The following is a 17457-nucleotide window of genomic DNA, read 5'->3' on the forward strand; positions in this document are numbered from 1 at the left end:
CTGGAATTTGATCCCTCCCAGCTCTGAATATTCCAGGATCCTGTGACCTCAGAATATTCTGGGATCCTGTGACCTCAGAATATTCCGGGATCCTGTGACCTCAGGATATTCCAGGATCCTGTGACCTCAGAATATTCTGGGATCCTGTGACCTCAGAATATTCCGGGATCCTGTGAACTCAGAATATTCCAGGATCCTGTGACCTCAGAATATTCCAGGATCCTGTGAACTCGGAATATTCTGGGATCCTGGGAACTCAGAATATTCTAGGATTCTGGGAACTCAGAATATTCCGGGATCCTGGGAACTCAGGATATTCTGGGATCCTGTGACCTCAGAATATTCCGGGATCCTGTGAACTCGGAATATTCCGGGATCCTGTTACCTCAGAATATTCTGGGATCCTGTGAATTCAGAATATTCCAGGATCCTGTGACCTCAGAATATTCCAGGATCCTGTGACCTCAGAATATTCCGGGATCCTGTGACCTCAGAATATTCCAGGATCCTGTGAACTCAGAATATTCTGGGATCCTGTGACCTCAGAATATTCCGGGATCCTGTGACCTCAGAATATTCCAGGATCCTGTGACCTCAGAATATTCCGGGATCCTGTGACCTCAGAATATTCCAGGGTCCTGTGAACTCAGAATATTCTGGGATCCTGTGACCTCAGAATATTCCGGGATCCTGTGACCTCAGAATATTCTGGGGCCCTGTGAACTCAGAATATTCCAGGATCCTGTGACCTCAGAATATTCCAGGATCCTGTGAACTCGGAATATTCTGGGATCCTGGGAACTCAGAATATTCTAGGATTCTGGGAACTCAGAATATTCCGGGATCCTGGGAACTCAGGATATTCTGGGATCCTGTGACCTCAGAATATTCCGGGATCCTGTGAACTCGGAATATTCCGGGATCCTGTGAACTCAGAATATTCTGGGATCCTGTGAATTCAGAATATTCCAGGATCCTGTGACCTCAGAATATTCCAGGATCCTGTGACCTCAGGATATTCCAGGATCCTGTGATTTCCCCATCCCTTGCCCTGGAGCAGCTCTGGGCCAGAATCCCTGCCTGCCTGCAAGGCTCAGCAGTTGTTCTCTGCTTTTCTCCACAGCCCGAGAGGATTTCGGGGGAGCAGTACGGGATTCACTCGGATGTTTGGAGCCTGGGGATTTCCTTCATGGAGGTATGCAGAGAGCTCTCAGATCAACTCTAACATCAAGATATTTCCATTTCACCTTGCTTTATTCTTTAAGTTCCCTCTAAATTGATGTGCCTTTACCTGTTGCTCACTTGGGCTGTATTTAGAATGGGTTTGTTCATTTGAGGTCTTAAATAAAGCTCTATGTTTAAATAAAACTCAAATAAAACTTCCAGTAGGAGGTAGGGCCTGGAGTGTGGAGGATTTTTCTTTCTTCCTTTTTTCCTTTTTTCTTTTTTGCCCCTCTTTTCCCCTCCCTCTTTCCTCATTTTAAGGTGAAACTGGACTTTTTAAGTGAACTGTAACCAGGATTTTTAGCAGAAGATGAAGCTAGCAGTCCCAGTGCTGGCCCTCTGCATCTCGGCACATTTCACGTTTTGCTGCCCAGAGCTGAGCCATTTTTACATTTCACACAAGAAATTCCTTGCCAAACCAAACCCTTTTGGCCAAGATGCAGGTGGTGAGTGCTGAGCCAGTGCTTGCAGATGAGGTAAATCAGTGTCACCCCGAGTGGCAGGGTGACACAATTTGATGTGGCCCAGGGCAGGGCTCTTCTTTTGTTTCACTGCACATTTGAACAGTTTGTGGTGCTGGGGAGCCCTCACTCAGGATTTTGGGAGAGGTACAGACCAAATCCATTCACTCTGTAAGTAATTCTAGCCAAAAAAGGGCTGAGGTTGTACTCCAGGATAACTCTGTGGTGGTGCGGGTGATAAAAAGAGTGATATAAACACAGGATTTTATAAATAAAGCGTTTCCCAGTTCCTTTGAATTAAAAGCTGTGCCCCAGCAGCTCAGTGATCCACCACAAGATATTTGCAGTTTATTTTAGGGTTGTTAGTGGCTGCTCATCGATTCCACATGCAGGTTGGTAAAACTCCTTTAATTTGCATTTCCTCCTCTGGTTTTGCACCTTCCCAGCTTTCCTCTCCCTCCCTTCCCAGGGGTTTCTCCTGAGCCAGATGTGCAGGAAGCACTTTGGGGTCTGGGTGCTTTGTTAATTGGTTTGTCAGCTGCTCCTCCGGGGCCTCTCCCACCAGCAGCAGCTTGATTGAAGTGCTCTGAGTGATGTTAAATGATGAAAACAAGGACAGTGCCTTAGAAAAACGCCTCCAAAAAAGGTGAAAAAGGTGCTCCAAGAGCCACACAAGGTCACTGTCATTAAAGTAACACCCTATTGACGTGGGGATTGGGAGTGGGGACGCTCTTGCTGCTGTTAAAAAGAGGAGCTGGTGTTTGCTGAAGGATTTAAAGTCATCTGCACTCAGTGAAGTCGTGCTCCAGCCCCACACCTGGGTGTTCATTTAAAGGAAATGTCTTAATTTAAAGGAAATATCTTGTGGGATCGAGGCAGCAAGGGCTGTGCTGGCAGGTGAGGATGTAAAATTGTCAGGAAATCTTCTCATTTTCTTTAATGCTCTTCTGAGCCCTTAAAAACCTCTGGAATTTCTTTGCTGCAGAGCTGTGTGTGATGAGAAGTGGGAAGTGGCATTTGGGAGGGTGAGGAAACTGCCCCAGAAAAGCTGGGAGGAGAGAGGGGAAAGTCTGGGCTGGGAGTCCTGCCTAAGTTTTGAGAAATGGGGAGTGTTTGTGTTCCCTTTGAGGCAAGAGGGGTCTGAGTGTGCTCAGTCATCCCCTCAGAAATTAAAAAAAAAATTAAAAATTAGATTAAAATAGAATGAAATTAGAGATGCAGCTATATCATCACCATTATTATGTATTATCGCTATCATCATTATTATTATTGTCGTTACAATCAATTTTTGTCACTTCATTTTTTTGAGTTTGCCTTTCTTCCTTCAGGATTTTTCTGAAGGGAATGGAATTGAATCCATAACCCAGAAAAACTGTTCGGAAGTGTTCCACCACAAATAGTTTGTGTGTTTCCATGAGGTTTTCCCGTGTTTTATTTAAGTGCTCTTGGCTTGACAAAGCAAGTTCAATTTAAAGCCGTGCCATTGCTGTCACTACACTGCCCACTGTGTCAGCATTTTCATTGCTAAAAGCTGTTTTTGCAGGGTTCCTAACTCAGCCATAAAACACATCCAGGCTGGGCTGGGGGAGCCCTGTGCCCATTCCCTCTCTCCAGGAGCTGTGTCCTGCGCAGGAGGAGAAATTAAACTGCCCAATATTTCTTGTTACTCTCCAATATGACTGATCCTAGCTGTAATCCACAAGTGACCTGTCAAACATCCAAAAATCCACCTGGCTGGGGTTTAATAGCAGCAGCAAGGCTGGCTTGGATGGGGCTGGGGTGGTGGAAGGTTCCCTGCCCATGGGAAATGAATTTAAGGTCCTTCCCAAGCCCCCTCACCCTGGGATTCTGTGATATTTGCCATTTTATCTCCAGATACAGTCGGTGTTACGTTTAAATTCAGGAAGTGAAAGCAATTTGCTAATGCCCAAAACCAAGTAAATTTTGGAAGCAGAAGCTCATGTGCTTGGCTTTTTGCTGCTCCTTCTGTGTCACGTCCAGGTCTCTGCTTCCCACTGCCCTCTGTGTTCCAGGTCCCCTTTGAAAATTAGATTTTCTTACAGAGATCATCACTGTTCCTCTCCCCCAGAGAAAAGGAATTTGTGCATCGGTTTTAATAATAGCTCTTATGCATTAGTTCTTTAATATTAGTTCTTAAAACTCCCAGATTGAGGATTTGAAGTGTTTGGTGGCCAGAGTTCGCAGTAGCTGTGCTTTTGCAGGAGCTTTCAAGGGTTCTTAGCAATCTCTTCAGAAGCCATCAGGCATTTCAGACACAGGAAAATCAGGAATTACCCAACAAAAGTGCCTTGCCTCGGTACTTGAGGCACACCCGAGCACTGCCAGAGTGCTGGAGCTGAGACCCTCCATCCCACTCGGGTGGGGGCACAGAGGGAGCTGCAGAAGAGCCCTCAGCCCACAGAGAGGAGAAGGAAATGCTGGGAGAGGATGCTCCAAGGGAAGCAGCTCTCTAAAAGCTCTTCAGTCTCGAGGGTGTTTGACTGATAAAACTGGAGTCAAACTGGTCGAGGAGGGGAGGTTTCAAATCTCCTTCTGAGCTGTCTGAGGTGTGGGATCAGTTACATCTCATCAGCTTGGGAGCAAAGGGGAGGACTGTGTGTTCCAGGTGAGGATTGTGTGCTCCAGGTGAGGATTGTGTGTGTGTCCAGGTGAGGATTGTGTGTTCCAGGTGAGGATTGTGTGCTCCAGGTGAGGATTGTGTGTGTGTCCAGGTGAGGATTGTGTGTGTGCTCCAGGTGAGGATTGTGTGTGTGTCCAGGTGAGGATTGTGTGTTCCAGGTGAGGATTGTGTGTGTGTCCAGGTGAGGATTGTGTGTTCCAGGTGAGAACTGTGTGCTCCAGGTGAGGATTGTGTGTGTGTTCCAGGTGAGAACTGTGTGTTCCAGGTGAGAACTGTGTGCTCCAGGTGAGGATTGTGTGTGTGTCCAGGTGAGGATTGTGTGTTCCAGGTGAGGATTGTGTGTTCCAGGTGAGAACTGTGTGTTTCAGGTGAGAACTGTGTGTTCCAGGTGAGGATTGTGTGCTCCAGGTGAGGACTGTGTGTTCCAGGTGAGGACTGTGTGTGTGTCCAGGTGAGGATTGTGTGCTCCAGGTGAGGATTGTGTGCTCCAGGTGAGGATTGTGTATTCCAGGTTGTGGGAATCCAGGGTTTCCCTCTGGCTGCCCTGGGACCCTGGCAGGGCTCAGAACCCCCTGGACAGAGCCCCCAGAGGCACTGGCTGTGATCTCTGTCCATGGAAAAGAGTTTTCAATCTTGCAGGATCAATTACCAGCTCTGAGGGTTTGATATCAGTAATAATTAAGTGTGGCACAGGTGCAAAAGTAAAATTTTAGGATTCTAGACGAGGGGTCCAAAGGGGACAAGCTGGAGGAAATTGGGTGTGCCTTGTCCTTTTTCTCCTTCTTCATGCCCTCCATGTCTCACTGTGGTGTTGGCATTTTTCTGTTGGTTCAGGCTGGGGACACACTGTCCAACGTAGGTGACAGATATTGGCACGTTCTTGTAAATGCAGCCCAGGGAGTTTCTGGTATTGAATGTTTGTCACATCCCACTGAGGGCAGAGCCCCACACGCTGCCCTGCAGGACAGAGCTGGGCAGGGCAGCAGAACATGTGAGAGATAAACAGAATAAACAACCTTGGAACCAGCACAGACCAATTATGATTTCTTCTTTGGCAACGGGGCTGACAGACAGAGACTTTTACAATCTCGGGATCATCAACACCTCAGATTCCAACAGCAGGTGAGGATTGTGAGCTGCTCTGAGGGAGGTCCTGCAGGTTCTGGGGGTGCTCTCTGCTCAGGGACAGGGTCTGGTGCTGCTGTAGCATCACTTGGTGCTCTCCAGGGTCTGCTCCAGCATAAAGGATTCTGTGATTGGAGGTGGTGAAGGAAGAATCTGAAACCCAAATCTTGGTGGCACAGCCTAATTTTTGTCGTGGTCTGGGAGAAACAGCCTCAAGTTGTACCAGTAGGGGAAAGGCAACACCTTCCCTTTAGGATTAAGGACAGGAAGGATATAAAAACCACTTTTTGTTGTTGATGTTGCTGCAAGGAGACTCACCTGGTGGCTCTCAGGTTTTAGGGACTGCAGAGCTGTGATGTTGGTGCCTTGGTGACACCTCCTTGTGCTCAGCCGGGCGCAAGGATCGAGGAATATTTGAGGATTCCTGATTGAGGAATATTTATGGAGTCTCAGGCATTCCGTGCGGAATGATGCACTTCACAAACTCCTTCTTGGGCCAAAAAAAGCTGCATTTTTTTGGATGATTTTGACGATCCCATCCCCTGCAGCTCTTTGGGCTGACCTCTCCAAGCAGAGCTGCTCCCTCTGCTCCCTCTCCCACCTCCATCACCCAGCGGGGTGGGGACAGCCCAGGTCCAGCCTGGTGCTGGTGGGACTGGCAGTGGAGGGAGCAGTGCCCGAGGGTTGGGTCATGAATTAATAATTGCTGTGTGCTGGGGGAGGCCCCTCACACGAGCTGCAGCCGGGGAAGTCGCCTGGCAGAGCGCTATCAATCACTCAGTGACCAGAACTTCCAGTAATTAGTGTATTTTATGGGCCTGTGCTTCAGTGACTCGGAAGCACATATGCTCCACTCCCAGCTAAACTTAGCCAGAGTAATATTCCAGGATGATTTATCCGCCTGCTGCACTGGGATGTAACCCTATATTAGGTGAAGATTGTGAACTAAGCTGCAATAAAGTGGAAGTTTAGGTACAGTTTGCACGGGTTGAGACCTCGATGGATCATTGTTGCTCAGCAATTGCTCCTAGGCCGCTGTGGGCAGGGAAATAAATAATCCAGTTCTCCACCCAGGCTGAGGGGACAATTAAAGGGATGACATCAGCTGTGGGTGTTTGGAAGGTGTTTTATACATAAGGTTATTTAATGGATGGAACAGAATGCATTTTATGTGTTTATATTTTTATGTGTGAGGCTGGTGAGGTGCTGGCACAGAAGCTGGGGCTGCCCCTGGATCCCTGGAATGTCCCAGGTCAGGCTGGACAGGGCTTGGAGCAGCCTGGGATGGTGGGAGGTGTCCCTGCCCGTGGTGGGATGGGTTGGAGGATCTTCAGAAGGTCCCTTCCCACCAAACCATTCCAGGGTTCTATCACTCGATTGTTTCCTGTTCTTACTCTATAGCTATTTCTGCTTTTAAAGAGTCAAAAACTGAGGCTGTTTCCCTGCCTTTTCCCAAGATTTCATGGCCTCTCCTGGCAGATGAACCTTTGCTCCACAAGAGCTGGGGGAGAGCAGAAGCTGAGCTGCATTCCCACCAGCACGGCCGCATTTCACCCGTTTCTCCCTTTTTGTACCGAATTTCAACCCGGCCAGCAGCCAAGCACAAAGCCCCTCTGCTGGAGCAAGGAACCAAATGAACCCTCCTGGAGCACTTGTGGAGATTTTGCTCCTTTCCCTGGAAAGGCCTGGCCCAGCCTGCAGAAAAGGCGCTGCCATTCCCGGCGTCACCCTTGAGGATGCAGCAGTGAAAACCTGCTGATAGCCAGGATCCGTGGCCAGGCAGAAATGTGCAATTTAACCCTGATCGTCTGCAGCCTTGAGCTGCCACTGCATTTCCTGTAGCTCATATTTAAAAGAAATCAAAGTGAAACTAATTATCTTTAATTAAGGCGAATTAAGCTTTGATTTCTAATATATATATATTTTTTTTTTTTACTCCGTGACGGAGCTGGAACTCATCTGCTCAAGCCAAGGAATGTCCCAGAGGTTATTAGGGCATTTTTCTGGTGGTGGTAATAACCTTCCCCCCTCCCAGCCCTGGCCACCACCAACAAATCTGTCACTTCATCCGTCTCCGTTGCCGCTCCTGCCCCTCCGCAGGGGTCGCAGATTCCACAAGTTATCAGCTAATGGCCTTATACATTAAAAATTGAAGCTTTCCTCACTCCCAGGCCTTGCAAGGCTTTGTTCTTAAGCCCCAGACACTTCGGAGTGCAGCTGCAAACTATAGGCAGAAGATTAAATTAATTTGTAACTCTTTTTTTTTTTCTTTTTTTTTTCTTTTTTTTTTGTCAGGGCCCTGCATTGCTAAATCCTGCACATTTAATTGAAACCCTACTTCAAGATGCTTTGTGTTTCTGTTCCTCTTTGTTGTCAGTTTAACCTCAGAAGCACTTTAACTCTGCTAAATTGCTGTTATATCCTTTTGGATTTTTTATTTAAAAAAAAAACAAACCAAAACCCTCCACAATAAGAGGACAGCAAATTGATATTAGGAGGAGAAGAAAAACCTTGGAGTCGTTTTTGAGGTATTTAATATTTATTAGGGTCCATACCCTGCAGAGTTTCAGGTGATGTGAAGCCCATCTATCTAGGAATGTATAAATTGGTCTTGGAATGGAATTCCACCTGGGGAATTTGGTGTTATCCAGTACTTAAGTCTGCTTTTGGAAGTTGGAGCGTGGCGGAGTGGCGGCTGCTTTTCCAGAAAATGAGGGTTTAACTGCAGTGCACAATCTAAATGCAAAATCCTCGGATGGAAATTTAATTGTGTAAAATGTGCACGAGGTAATTAAGAACAAATTTTAGAACATTTCAGACTATAAAGTCCTCCTTCAGCTCCATCACTGGCGATATTGCCAGCGCTTATTTTCAATTTGCAGTTATGCTGAGAAACATGGAATGTGCCTAAATTAAGAATAAAAGCATCCCGTGCTCTCCAGTGTAACTGTAAATTAAAAAACAACTTGCACAACATCGACAATAATCTAAGTGGGAAACTTTATTGCCTCAGTGTCCTAAAAACACGTTTTGAACTTCCTTCCCTCAGCCACTTTCCAAAGAGGATCCAGACAGAGCTGCTGCTGTAATTTTATTCACAATATGCAGCAGGCAAGGAAGAAGTGAGCTGGAGGAAGTGATGTGTAAGGGGGAGATTTCTGGATTTCCCTTTTCAGTTCTAAAACGGCAAATTCCATTATTTCAACAAGTGCTTTGAATTTTGGGTTCGTTTCTCTGCACCTAAAGAGAGTTTGAGAACAGGTTTTAGTTGCTTCCCAGCCCTACTTCTGGTGCTCAGCCCAGAGCTTCTTCCTGAATCAACACTTCATCAGAAATTTTGATTTTTTTATAACAAAAAATTTGTGATAGTTTGGTAAAAGTCAGTATATACACACCCACTGCAGCTCTGTTCTTTCATAACCTGGGATTATTTCTCAGTTTATCAGGTCCTGGTTTGAAATCTGCTGGTGCATCTCACCCATCCATCCCCTGGCCAAGCCTTGGGGAGGCTCTTCCTCCTGAGCCACCTCTGTGCTAGAAAAAGCAATTGTTGTTTTTTTTAAATTGTTTTTAAAAACACGGAGCCGCATCACGGAGCCGCTCCGAGGTGAAATGGGGTGAGAAGGTGTTTTCCTGGCTTAATTGTTGGTGATTGATCCCCTTCTCCTTTCTGTTTCCACACCATTCTGCCATTGCGGGTCGCTGGAATTTTGAAAATTAAGGTTTTTGCTGTTGTTGTGTTGGAAAAGAGCTCAGGATCATCAAATCCAACCATTGGGAAGGGTCCATGGGGGAATGGGAAGCAGTTCCCTGAATTTCAGGCATTCCCTCCTCAATATCCAGACATAAAACACTGATCAGATCCTAAACCCAACTAATTTAAACTGAAATATTGTGTTTTTGTTAAAATACCTTAGAAGAGTTTCAGGTTCTGGAGTTTCATCCTTGAAATGCAGAGAAGTTTTGGACAGTGTGTTCATTTGGTAGGTTTTGGTTTTTCCCTCCTGCACTGGGCTTGTTCCTCGTGTTCCTGTGACTTCTTGAGACAAATGATAATTTGAAAATCCCTTTAGTGAATTTCTCATCTGTTTGTTGTTTGGGCTTTTTGTTTTGTTTTGTTTTCAACCTTATTTTAACTGTGACACTTTTTATAAATCGAAATCTACACCCAGAGGTCACTGGTTGGCTGAACTTAAACCGTTTTACTTAGTAAATTTAATTAAGAAAATACAGTGCAACTCATAAGCAAATGAGTTTTTCCTAGTTTTAAACCAAACCACCCTCTCGAGTGCTGATTGCCTCGCTCGACCCCTGGTGATACAGAAACAGGCAAAATTAAAAAGGACATTAAAGCTTCATTAAATCTGAAACACATTTAGTACAGTGACATATCTGCAGGCTATTTCGGGGAAGATTACAGACTCTTTGCTAAGTTTCTTAATTTATAATACCTTGACAATGTTGCGGGCAGGAAATCTGAGCAGATGGATGCAGTGGTGGTGCAGGGGAGGCAGAAGTGGCACAGGAGCTGGCCCTGGGTGTTTCAGCTCCCAGCTTCACTGAGGAATATTCCCTTTTACCAAAGAAATTGTTGCTGGTGCATTTTGGGGTCCTTCAGTGCTTCATTTATTCACTTTATACTTGTGTCTGGCTCTTTCCCCCCCAGTTTTTCTGCTGCCTTGGAGCCCCTGCTGAGCCTGGCGTGGTCGGTGGGGATGGAAATGCTTTTTTTTGGAGTCACCCTCGAGGCAGGGATTGTTTTGCTTCAGTAACATCTGCACAAAGATGCTCTGTGCACAGAGCCATCCTTACCTGCTTGTTCTGTCTGGAGTTTCTCACTGTTCCTCAGGGAAAAAAATCAGAACTTGCTCTGCTTGTGGTCGTGGAAAACTGTTGGGCGTTATGGGTGGGTTTATTTCTGGGCTGTCACATCCACGCAGCTGCTGAGGATCTCAGATTTCTGCTTGGGACAGGAGGGAGCTGCCCCCAAAAGAGGAGAAGGTGGTAAAGGATGGGTTTCAGTAGCCCCACAACAGAAAATGAAGGGTTTTTGTTGAACTCTGGAGTGGCATTTTCCAGAGCCTGCCCTGAGGGTGGCCCGAGTGGCTTTGCTGAGATGGGAATGCTCAGAGAATTCAAAAATGGTTTGGGGTGAAAGGGACCTTCAAGACCATCGGGGCAGGGACACCTCCCACTGTCCCAGGGTGCTCCCAGCCCTGTCCAACCTGGTCTGGGACATTCCAGGGATCCAGGGGCAGCCCCAGCTGCTCTGGGCATCTGTGCCAGGGCCTCCCACCCTCACAGGGAGGAATTCCTCCCCAGAATCCATCTAAATCTCCCCTTTCCCACTGTGAAGCCATTCCCTGGGTCCCATCCATCCATCCCTTGTCCCCAGTCCCTCTCCAGCTCTCCTGGAGCCCCTTCAGGCCCTGGAATGGCTCTGAGGAGTCCCTGGATCCTTCCCTTCTCCAGGGAACATTCCCAGGGCTCTGAGCCCTCCCTGGATCCTTCCCTTCTCCAGGGAACATTCCCGGGGCTCTGAGGATTCCCTGGATCCTTCCCTTCTCCAGGGAACATTCCCAGGGCTCTGAGGATTCCCTGGATCCTTCCCTTCTCCAGGGAACATTCCCAGGGCTCTGAGGATTCCCTGGATCCTTCCCTTCTCCAGGGAACATTCCCAGGGCTCTGAGGATTCCCTGGATCCTTCCCTTCTCCAGGGAACATTCCCAGGGCTCTGAGGATTCCCTGGATCCTTCCCTTCTCCAGGAGAACATTTTGAGCAGTGCCTTTGCCCAGCCCTGCTGTGGGGTTTGTCCCTTGGCGTGGGTGACACGGTGGCTCCGACCTTCAGCCCTGCTGCTCTTGCTCAGGATGGTGGGAGCAGAATGAGTTTATCCATGGGAAATCCATGGATCCACTGCATCCATCAGCTCTGGGCTGGGCCTTCCTCTGGAGCTGGAATCAGAATTCTCAGAGGTTATTCTGGGGTGCAGGGCAGCTCTTGGCTCCTGTGTGGCAAAGCCAGAAAGGCAGAATGGAGCTGCCCTGGGTGCCCTGGGTCAGCTCTGTGTGCACCAGAGGAACTGAATTGTGGATAGCAGGGAAAATTCCTTCATGGAAAGGGTCACCAAGCACTGGCACAGCTGCTGGAGTCATTCCTGCAGGGATTTAACAGCTCTGTGCATCTGGCACCTGGGGATGTGGCCTTGGAAGTGCTGGGGGTGGTTGGATTCAATCTGAGAGGGCTTTTCCAGAAGATTCCATGGTTCTAACCCTGAAAACCTTGGTCCTCCACTCAATAGACAGAATAACTCCAAGCAGCTGCGTTTGCTGGAGCTGTTTCCAGGGTTTCCCACCGAGTGGGAGAACCTGCCTAGTACAGATTTCTCTTGGAATGTTTATTACTTATGGCCAGTAGAATATTTTGAGACAACATCCATAAAAATGTTGATTTTGGGACTATAACTCTGTCATGCCTGAATTTACTTATAAAACAGCAGGGGCAGCAAATGCAGTCGATATCCTGGAAGAGTGGCTGTGGAGGAAGGATGAGGTTTCTCTGTGGGTGCTGTGGGCTCTCCCCACATCCCACTCGGGTTTGGCACCAATGGGGACACCAAGCTCAGCTCAGTAACCCAGATTTTACCCTGAGCCACTTAAAGGAGGACTCTGGGAGTTGGGAGCTGCCTGCTCATCACAGATAATTAGCAGCAAAGGCAGAGCCTTGGCCTCCCTGCTGAGGCTGAACTGGTTTCATTTCCACTCCTGGGGAACGTGGGCATCCAACGGTGGCACTGAGGGAGACACAAGGGCTGGAGAAACCCAGAAATCCTGGGAAAATGGGGGGTGATGGTTGTGAGGGACCCATTCTGAATACAGCTCTTTGTGACTGCACAATCCCTTTTTTGCCATTTTTATTTGTCCCATTGTGAGAGTTGAGAATTTTACTCTCCTGAAGGAAACGTGCCCAAATTTGGGAACCAAATTATGGCACTGAGGGAATCAAAAGGGCTGGAGAAACCCAGAAATCCTGGGAAAATGGGGGCTGATGGTTGTGAGGGACCCATTCTGAATACAGCTCTTTGTGTTTGCAGAATCCCTTTTTTTTTCATTTTGATTTGTAACAACGTGAGAGTTGAGAACTTTTCTCTTCTAAAGGAAATTTGCCCAAATTTGGGAACCAAATAATGGCACTAAGGGAGACACAAGGGCTGGAAAAACCCAGAAATCCTGGAAAAATGAGGAGTGATGGTTGTGAGGGACCCATTCTGAATACAGCTCTTTGTGTTTGCAGAATCCCTTTTTTTCCATTTCCTCAATTTCTGCCATTGTGAGAGTTGAGAATTTTTCTCTCTTAAAGCAAATGTGCCCAAATTTGGGCATCAAAGGGTGGCACTGAGAGAAATCCCCAGAAAAATGAGGGGTGATGATTGTGAAGGACCCATTCTAAATACAGCTCTTTGTGACTGCACAATCCCTTTTTTGCCATTTTGATTTGTACCATTGTGAGAGTTGAGAACTTTTTTAAAGAAAACGTGCCCAAATTTGGGAACCAAAAGATGGCACTGAGGGAATCAAAAGGGCTGGAGAAACCCAGAAATCCTGGAAAAATGAGGAGTGATGGTTGTGAAGGACCCATTCTAAATACAGCTCTTTGTGTCTGCACAATCCCTTTTTTGCCATTTTAATTTCTACCATTGTGGGAGTTGAGAATTTTTCTCTCTTAAAGAAAATGTGCCCAAATTTGGGAACCAAATGATGGCACTAAGGGAGACACAAGGGCTGGAAAAACCCAGAAATCCTGGAAAAATGAGGAGTGATGGTTGTGAGGGACCCATTCTGAATACAGCTCTTTGTGCCTGCACAATCCCTTTTTTGCCATTTCCCCAATTCCAACCATCCTGAGAGTTGAGTACTTTTCTCACTTGAAGGAAATGTGCCCTCCATGCAAATCTCTATAACTAGACAAATATTATTTCCTTTCCCAGCTTGCTCTTGGGAGGTTTCCATATCCTCAGGTAAGATTGTTCATTACTGCTGTTTGCCACTGTGACATTCATTCCTATGTATGAAGGTGCAGAGAGCAATTGTGAACATTTGAGCCACATACAAATAAATCTGTCCTGTTAAATTGAAAAGTGGGAGCTGCAAGGAGTCATTTAGAAGTCTCTATTGATTTTTTTTTTTTTGCCCCCCCCCCCCCCCCCCCTCGTATTCTCTTCTCCAAACTGTTTTCTTTCCCTGGTGACAATGAAAATTAGGATGATGTTAATCTTGTTCGTTTTGTTGGGAGATTAAAAAATAATCCAGTCTTTACAACATTTTTTTTTTTTTGAAGCAGGAAGGTGTATCTGCTCCTTTCCTTATAGTTTAATTTTTAGTTCTGATTTTGAATAATGGCACGATGGTCTAAAATCCCCTCAAAAATAGAATGTGAATGGAATACTTAAGGGAGCTTCAGATTCTTCCTTTGAAGAGGACCTAATATTAGCATTTGCTGTAAATACTGGTATTTTCTAAGTTTCCACCTGAAGCTGCTGGCACAACTCTTCCCATCTCTGGTGGCCATGGTTGGGTGGATGCTGAGCTCTGCATCACCACGGAATATTTGACTTTTTTACACTTAAAAACCCCACGAAGCTCTGAACAAAACAGATCCAGAACCGGCTCTGGCGATCACTTGAAATTCTCATCTCGAGATGGATGTTAGAATTCACAGGAACAAACTGTTCAGCAGTTCCTCCAATTATTCTTTCTGGGGAGAGGCGGGGAAAAGAGTCAAGTGTCCAGGGACAAAAAATGAATTATTTGAATGTGGTTTTTTAATGTTTTCATATGTTTTATGAAGACTGTTCTCTGCATCTTGGTCTCTACAGCTCGCAGTGCCTGGAGGCATGTCTGATTTAAAGGTGGTGTTGGTCTGTGCTCTTTAAGCATCTATTAACTTGCTATTATTATGCAAATAACTGTTGTAATACACATACTAATTTATGCATGGTTAGATTATGCAGATGCCTCACAAACATGGTTATTGAATAATAGGCTGGGACTCATTCCCTCTCCCATTTTTAGAAGCTGTTTTAAGCAAATTCTCCTGACACTTTTACAGACTTGGGAAGGTTTTGCCTGGGTGGAAATATTCTGATTTTTTACTTTTTTTTTTTGTTTGTTTTTTTGTTTTTTGTTTGTTTTCCTCTGCAAAATGTTCACTGACACCGTTAAGATGATAGACTTGGAATATTTTATCTGGGTTTTAAATGTGTTTTTGGAGGAGAGGACTGGAAAAGAAACTTCCATTGAAGAGCCCTCCATGCGTGGGGAACTCCGAGGGTCTCGATGGTCATGTTTAGGTGTTTTATAACCTAAAATCCAAAGTGATGAGGGCACAATTCAAAATAAACCTGATGGGAGAGGGAGGTTGGAACGTGGACATTCCATGTGCTTCCAGGCAAAAATGTCTCCCTGAACTGGGAGCAAACCACGACTGCCAAATTTAAAGATGCTTTTTGCTTTTCTAATTAAAAAGCAGATCGGGTTTGTGAAAGAATATTTGGCAAGGCAGTAGCCCATGAAATTGTATATATTTTTTAATGCAAAACAGTCGAGGAGGTGAAACTTTTAAAATGTGGCTATTAAGCTTTTCAAGCAACTGCTTTTCAGAAGGGATTTTATGCGAATTTCTGTATTTTTGGCATGTGCTGGGCAGGAGAACCTTTAGAAACCTTCTTTGTTTAGGGGGCTAATTAATAAGGGGTTTTTAATCTCTTTATTTTCCTAGTTAAGGCCTGATTCTGCTCATTCCTTGAGTAATTCCTCCTCACTTCAGTGGGGTTATTCAGGGAATGGAGTTAATCACGTGTGTGGCTCCGAATTTGTCCCTAAATCCTCCAAGCTGCTTCCCTGTGAAAATGGAGAGTGTGGCCACGTGGGTGAGAACACCTGAAATTTCCCACAAATGGATGTTTGTCTCCAGCTGCAGCTGCGAAAAGTGTATTTTTTCCCTTCCTTTTTCCTTTATTTTTAAGACACAGACAAATGGTGTGTGTAAATTCAGTTTAAATGAAGAAGATTTATAGGGGGAAATCGCTGCAGTGTGGAAATTCAGGACATCCTGCAATCTGCCAGTAAAACTAAAGGATGATTATTTCATTTTCTGGCCTTTAGTAGGATGTTTTTATGGCAGGACTTCCCACGTCTTTGATAAGTATTTATTTTATAAGTGTTTATTTTGCTGATTTATTAATCATTATTTAATCTTTACAATTAAGTCTTCTCTTGAAAGCACTTTGAGCAACTGCTGTGTCAGTAAAGTTCCTTACAGGTGTGTTTAGAATTCATGTATAATTATTCACCCTAATTATATTTTTTGTCTTGTTATGCAGAATATAATCTTCATAATCTCAATATTGTCTCAATACACAAAATATAATCTTCATAACCAGCATCTAACAGGAAAAGGGAACAATCTGAGCAGGGAAATAACAAATAGTGATGCTCAGAACTGACTTTCATGCTCTAAAAACTTTGCACAGGGAACCCTTAAGCCTTAACATGGAGTAAATATCTGAATTTTTGGTGCGTTTCATTGTTTGGGTGTTGGTTTTCCTGTCGTGGTCGTGGAAGGTGCTTTTGTAAAATGTCAAAAGTCCCTTTGGAAACGGGAGGGAACGATGCTTGTAGGATTTTCCTTGGGTACAAAATGAAAGTTTTAAGGGCAAATTCACCCTGGATTTACTTGCACCACTCTATAAATTAATAAGAATGGTGCAAGTGCTCACAAGTATTCTTTTATCAAGTTATTTTCTGCAAAAACATTAAAAAAACAGAAAGGAAACCCCTTTTTCCAGGGGTGCTGGTCCATAACCCATCCGGTTTTTTAGGGATGGCACACAAGGAAAATAAGTTTACCATTTTCCTTTAAAAGTTTCACCTTAATTTACATGATTTTGATTTTACACAAACAACTGGAAAGAAAACCAGACAACCTAGAAGGCCGTGGCACCTTGAATATTTAATTAAATCTGAGGTTGGAGCCCCAAAGATCCGAAGAAACCTCGCAGAGAATCCCGGGGATTGCAGTTCCACATCTTGGAATAAAAACCACGGACGGGGGCAATGATTTGTTTAATGATAATGCAATTTAGGAGAAATGAAAAGGATTGCCCACTAAATATTCTTGGCTTGTAGTGAAAGTTTATACAAAGCAGGGTGTTAAAGGGGTGGTGCATCCATCAGGGAAATATTCCAAAGGAGCAGGCAGCACTCGGATTTCATCAGCTGCAGGACCACCACCACTGCCTTTAAGAGACTTTCACATTTAGAAAAACACAATCCCGGCCTTCTCTTAATAAATTAGATGAAAACGACCTGGAAAAAGCAAGGAAAAAAAAAAAAGGAAAAACCACCAAAAATATTCCCATCTCTCATTCCACCCCCTCCCATCCCGTGCTCCCCCTTCCCATCCTGCTGCCCCCCCCCCAAATCTGAGCAAATACTGCCCCTGGTATTGTAAAGCTTTGAATGTTTTCACACCCCATTAATTTATTACTTCTCTTGCCTCATCTTTAAATTTTTTTTTCCCCTCTTCTTTTTTTTTTTATTTTTTTTTTCCTCTTTCCATTTTTTTTTTTTTTTTTTGTTAAATTCCGACTCCCCGCTGCTACAGCGATTTTCATCTTGTTGTTAATTTTCCCTGCTCCATATGGAGCTCCAGACATTTCACCTGGAGGCTGTACTAGATTTTGCTGTAGTGATCGCACTTCCGGAGGCCAAAACTGTCATTTAAGGTTCCCGGTGCATCTGTCTACGCCAGGCTTTTTTTTTATTTTTTTTTTTATTTTTTCCCCTTTTTTTTTTAATTCTTTTTTTTTTTTTTTTTCCCTGGCACTGAGAGAGTGTGAATAACAAATTGGATGCACCTGAGATTCGGATGATTAGTGTGTTTTGTGGAGCTGGGGCGACTTGTAAGCAGATCGCTGTAGGGATGGGGAGGGCTAAAGAGCCACC

At 45.1% G+C, this 17457-nt stretch overlaps 1 protein-coding gene and 1 long non-coding RNA gene across 8 annotated transcripts in view; both read left to right on the forward strand.

Annotated features, from left to right (window-relative positions):
• MAP2K5 (mitogen-activated protein kinase kinase 5) overlaps positions 1–17457 on the forward strand; it is a 140684-nt gene that overhangs the window by 75045 nt on the left and 48182 nt on the right. For 4 of the 7 annotated variants that reach the window (XM_031505717.3, XM_085589037.1, XM_085589041.1 and 1 more), the window contains 2 exons: positions 1124–1195; positions 13440–13469. In XM_031505717.3, the coding sequence (XP_031361577.1) occupies positions 1124–1195; positions 13440–13469 (102 nt within the window). Of the gene's footprint in view, positions 1–1123; positions 1196–13439; positions 13470–14327; positions 16853–17457 lie in introns of those variants that run through there. The other 3 variants (XM_085589039.1, XM_085589038.1, XM_031505719.3) reach the window with 2 other exon arrangements.
• Positions 1202–10910, forward strand: LOC146766557 (uncharacterized). Its single transcript, XR_014957722.1, has 3 exons — positions 1202–4654; positions 4695–4714; positions 4838–10910. It is a non-coding gene; the product is annotated as an uncharacterized LOC146766557 (long non-coding RNA).

This window comes from Lonchura striata, chromosome 10, assembly GCF_050655825.1.
Source record: "Lonchura striata isolate lonStrDom1 chromosome 10, ASM5065582v1, whole genome shotgun sequence".
In the NCBI taxonomy this organism is placed as follows: domain Eukaryota; kingdom Metazoa; phylum Chordata; class Aves; order Passeriformes; family Estrildidae; genus Lonchura; species Lonchura striata.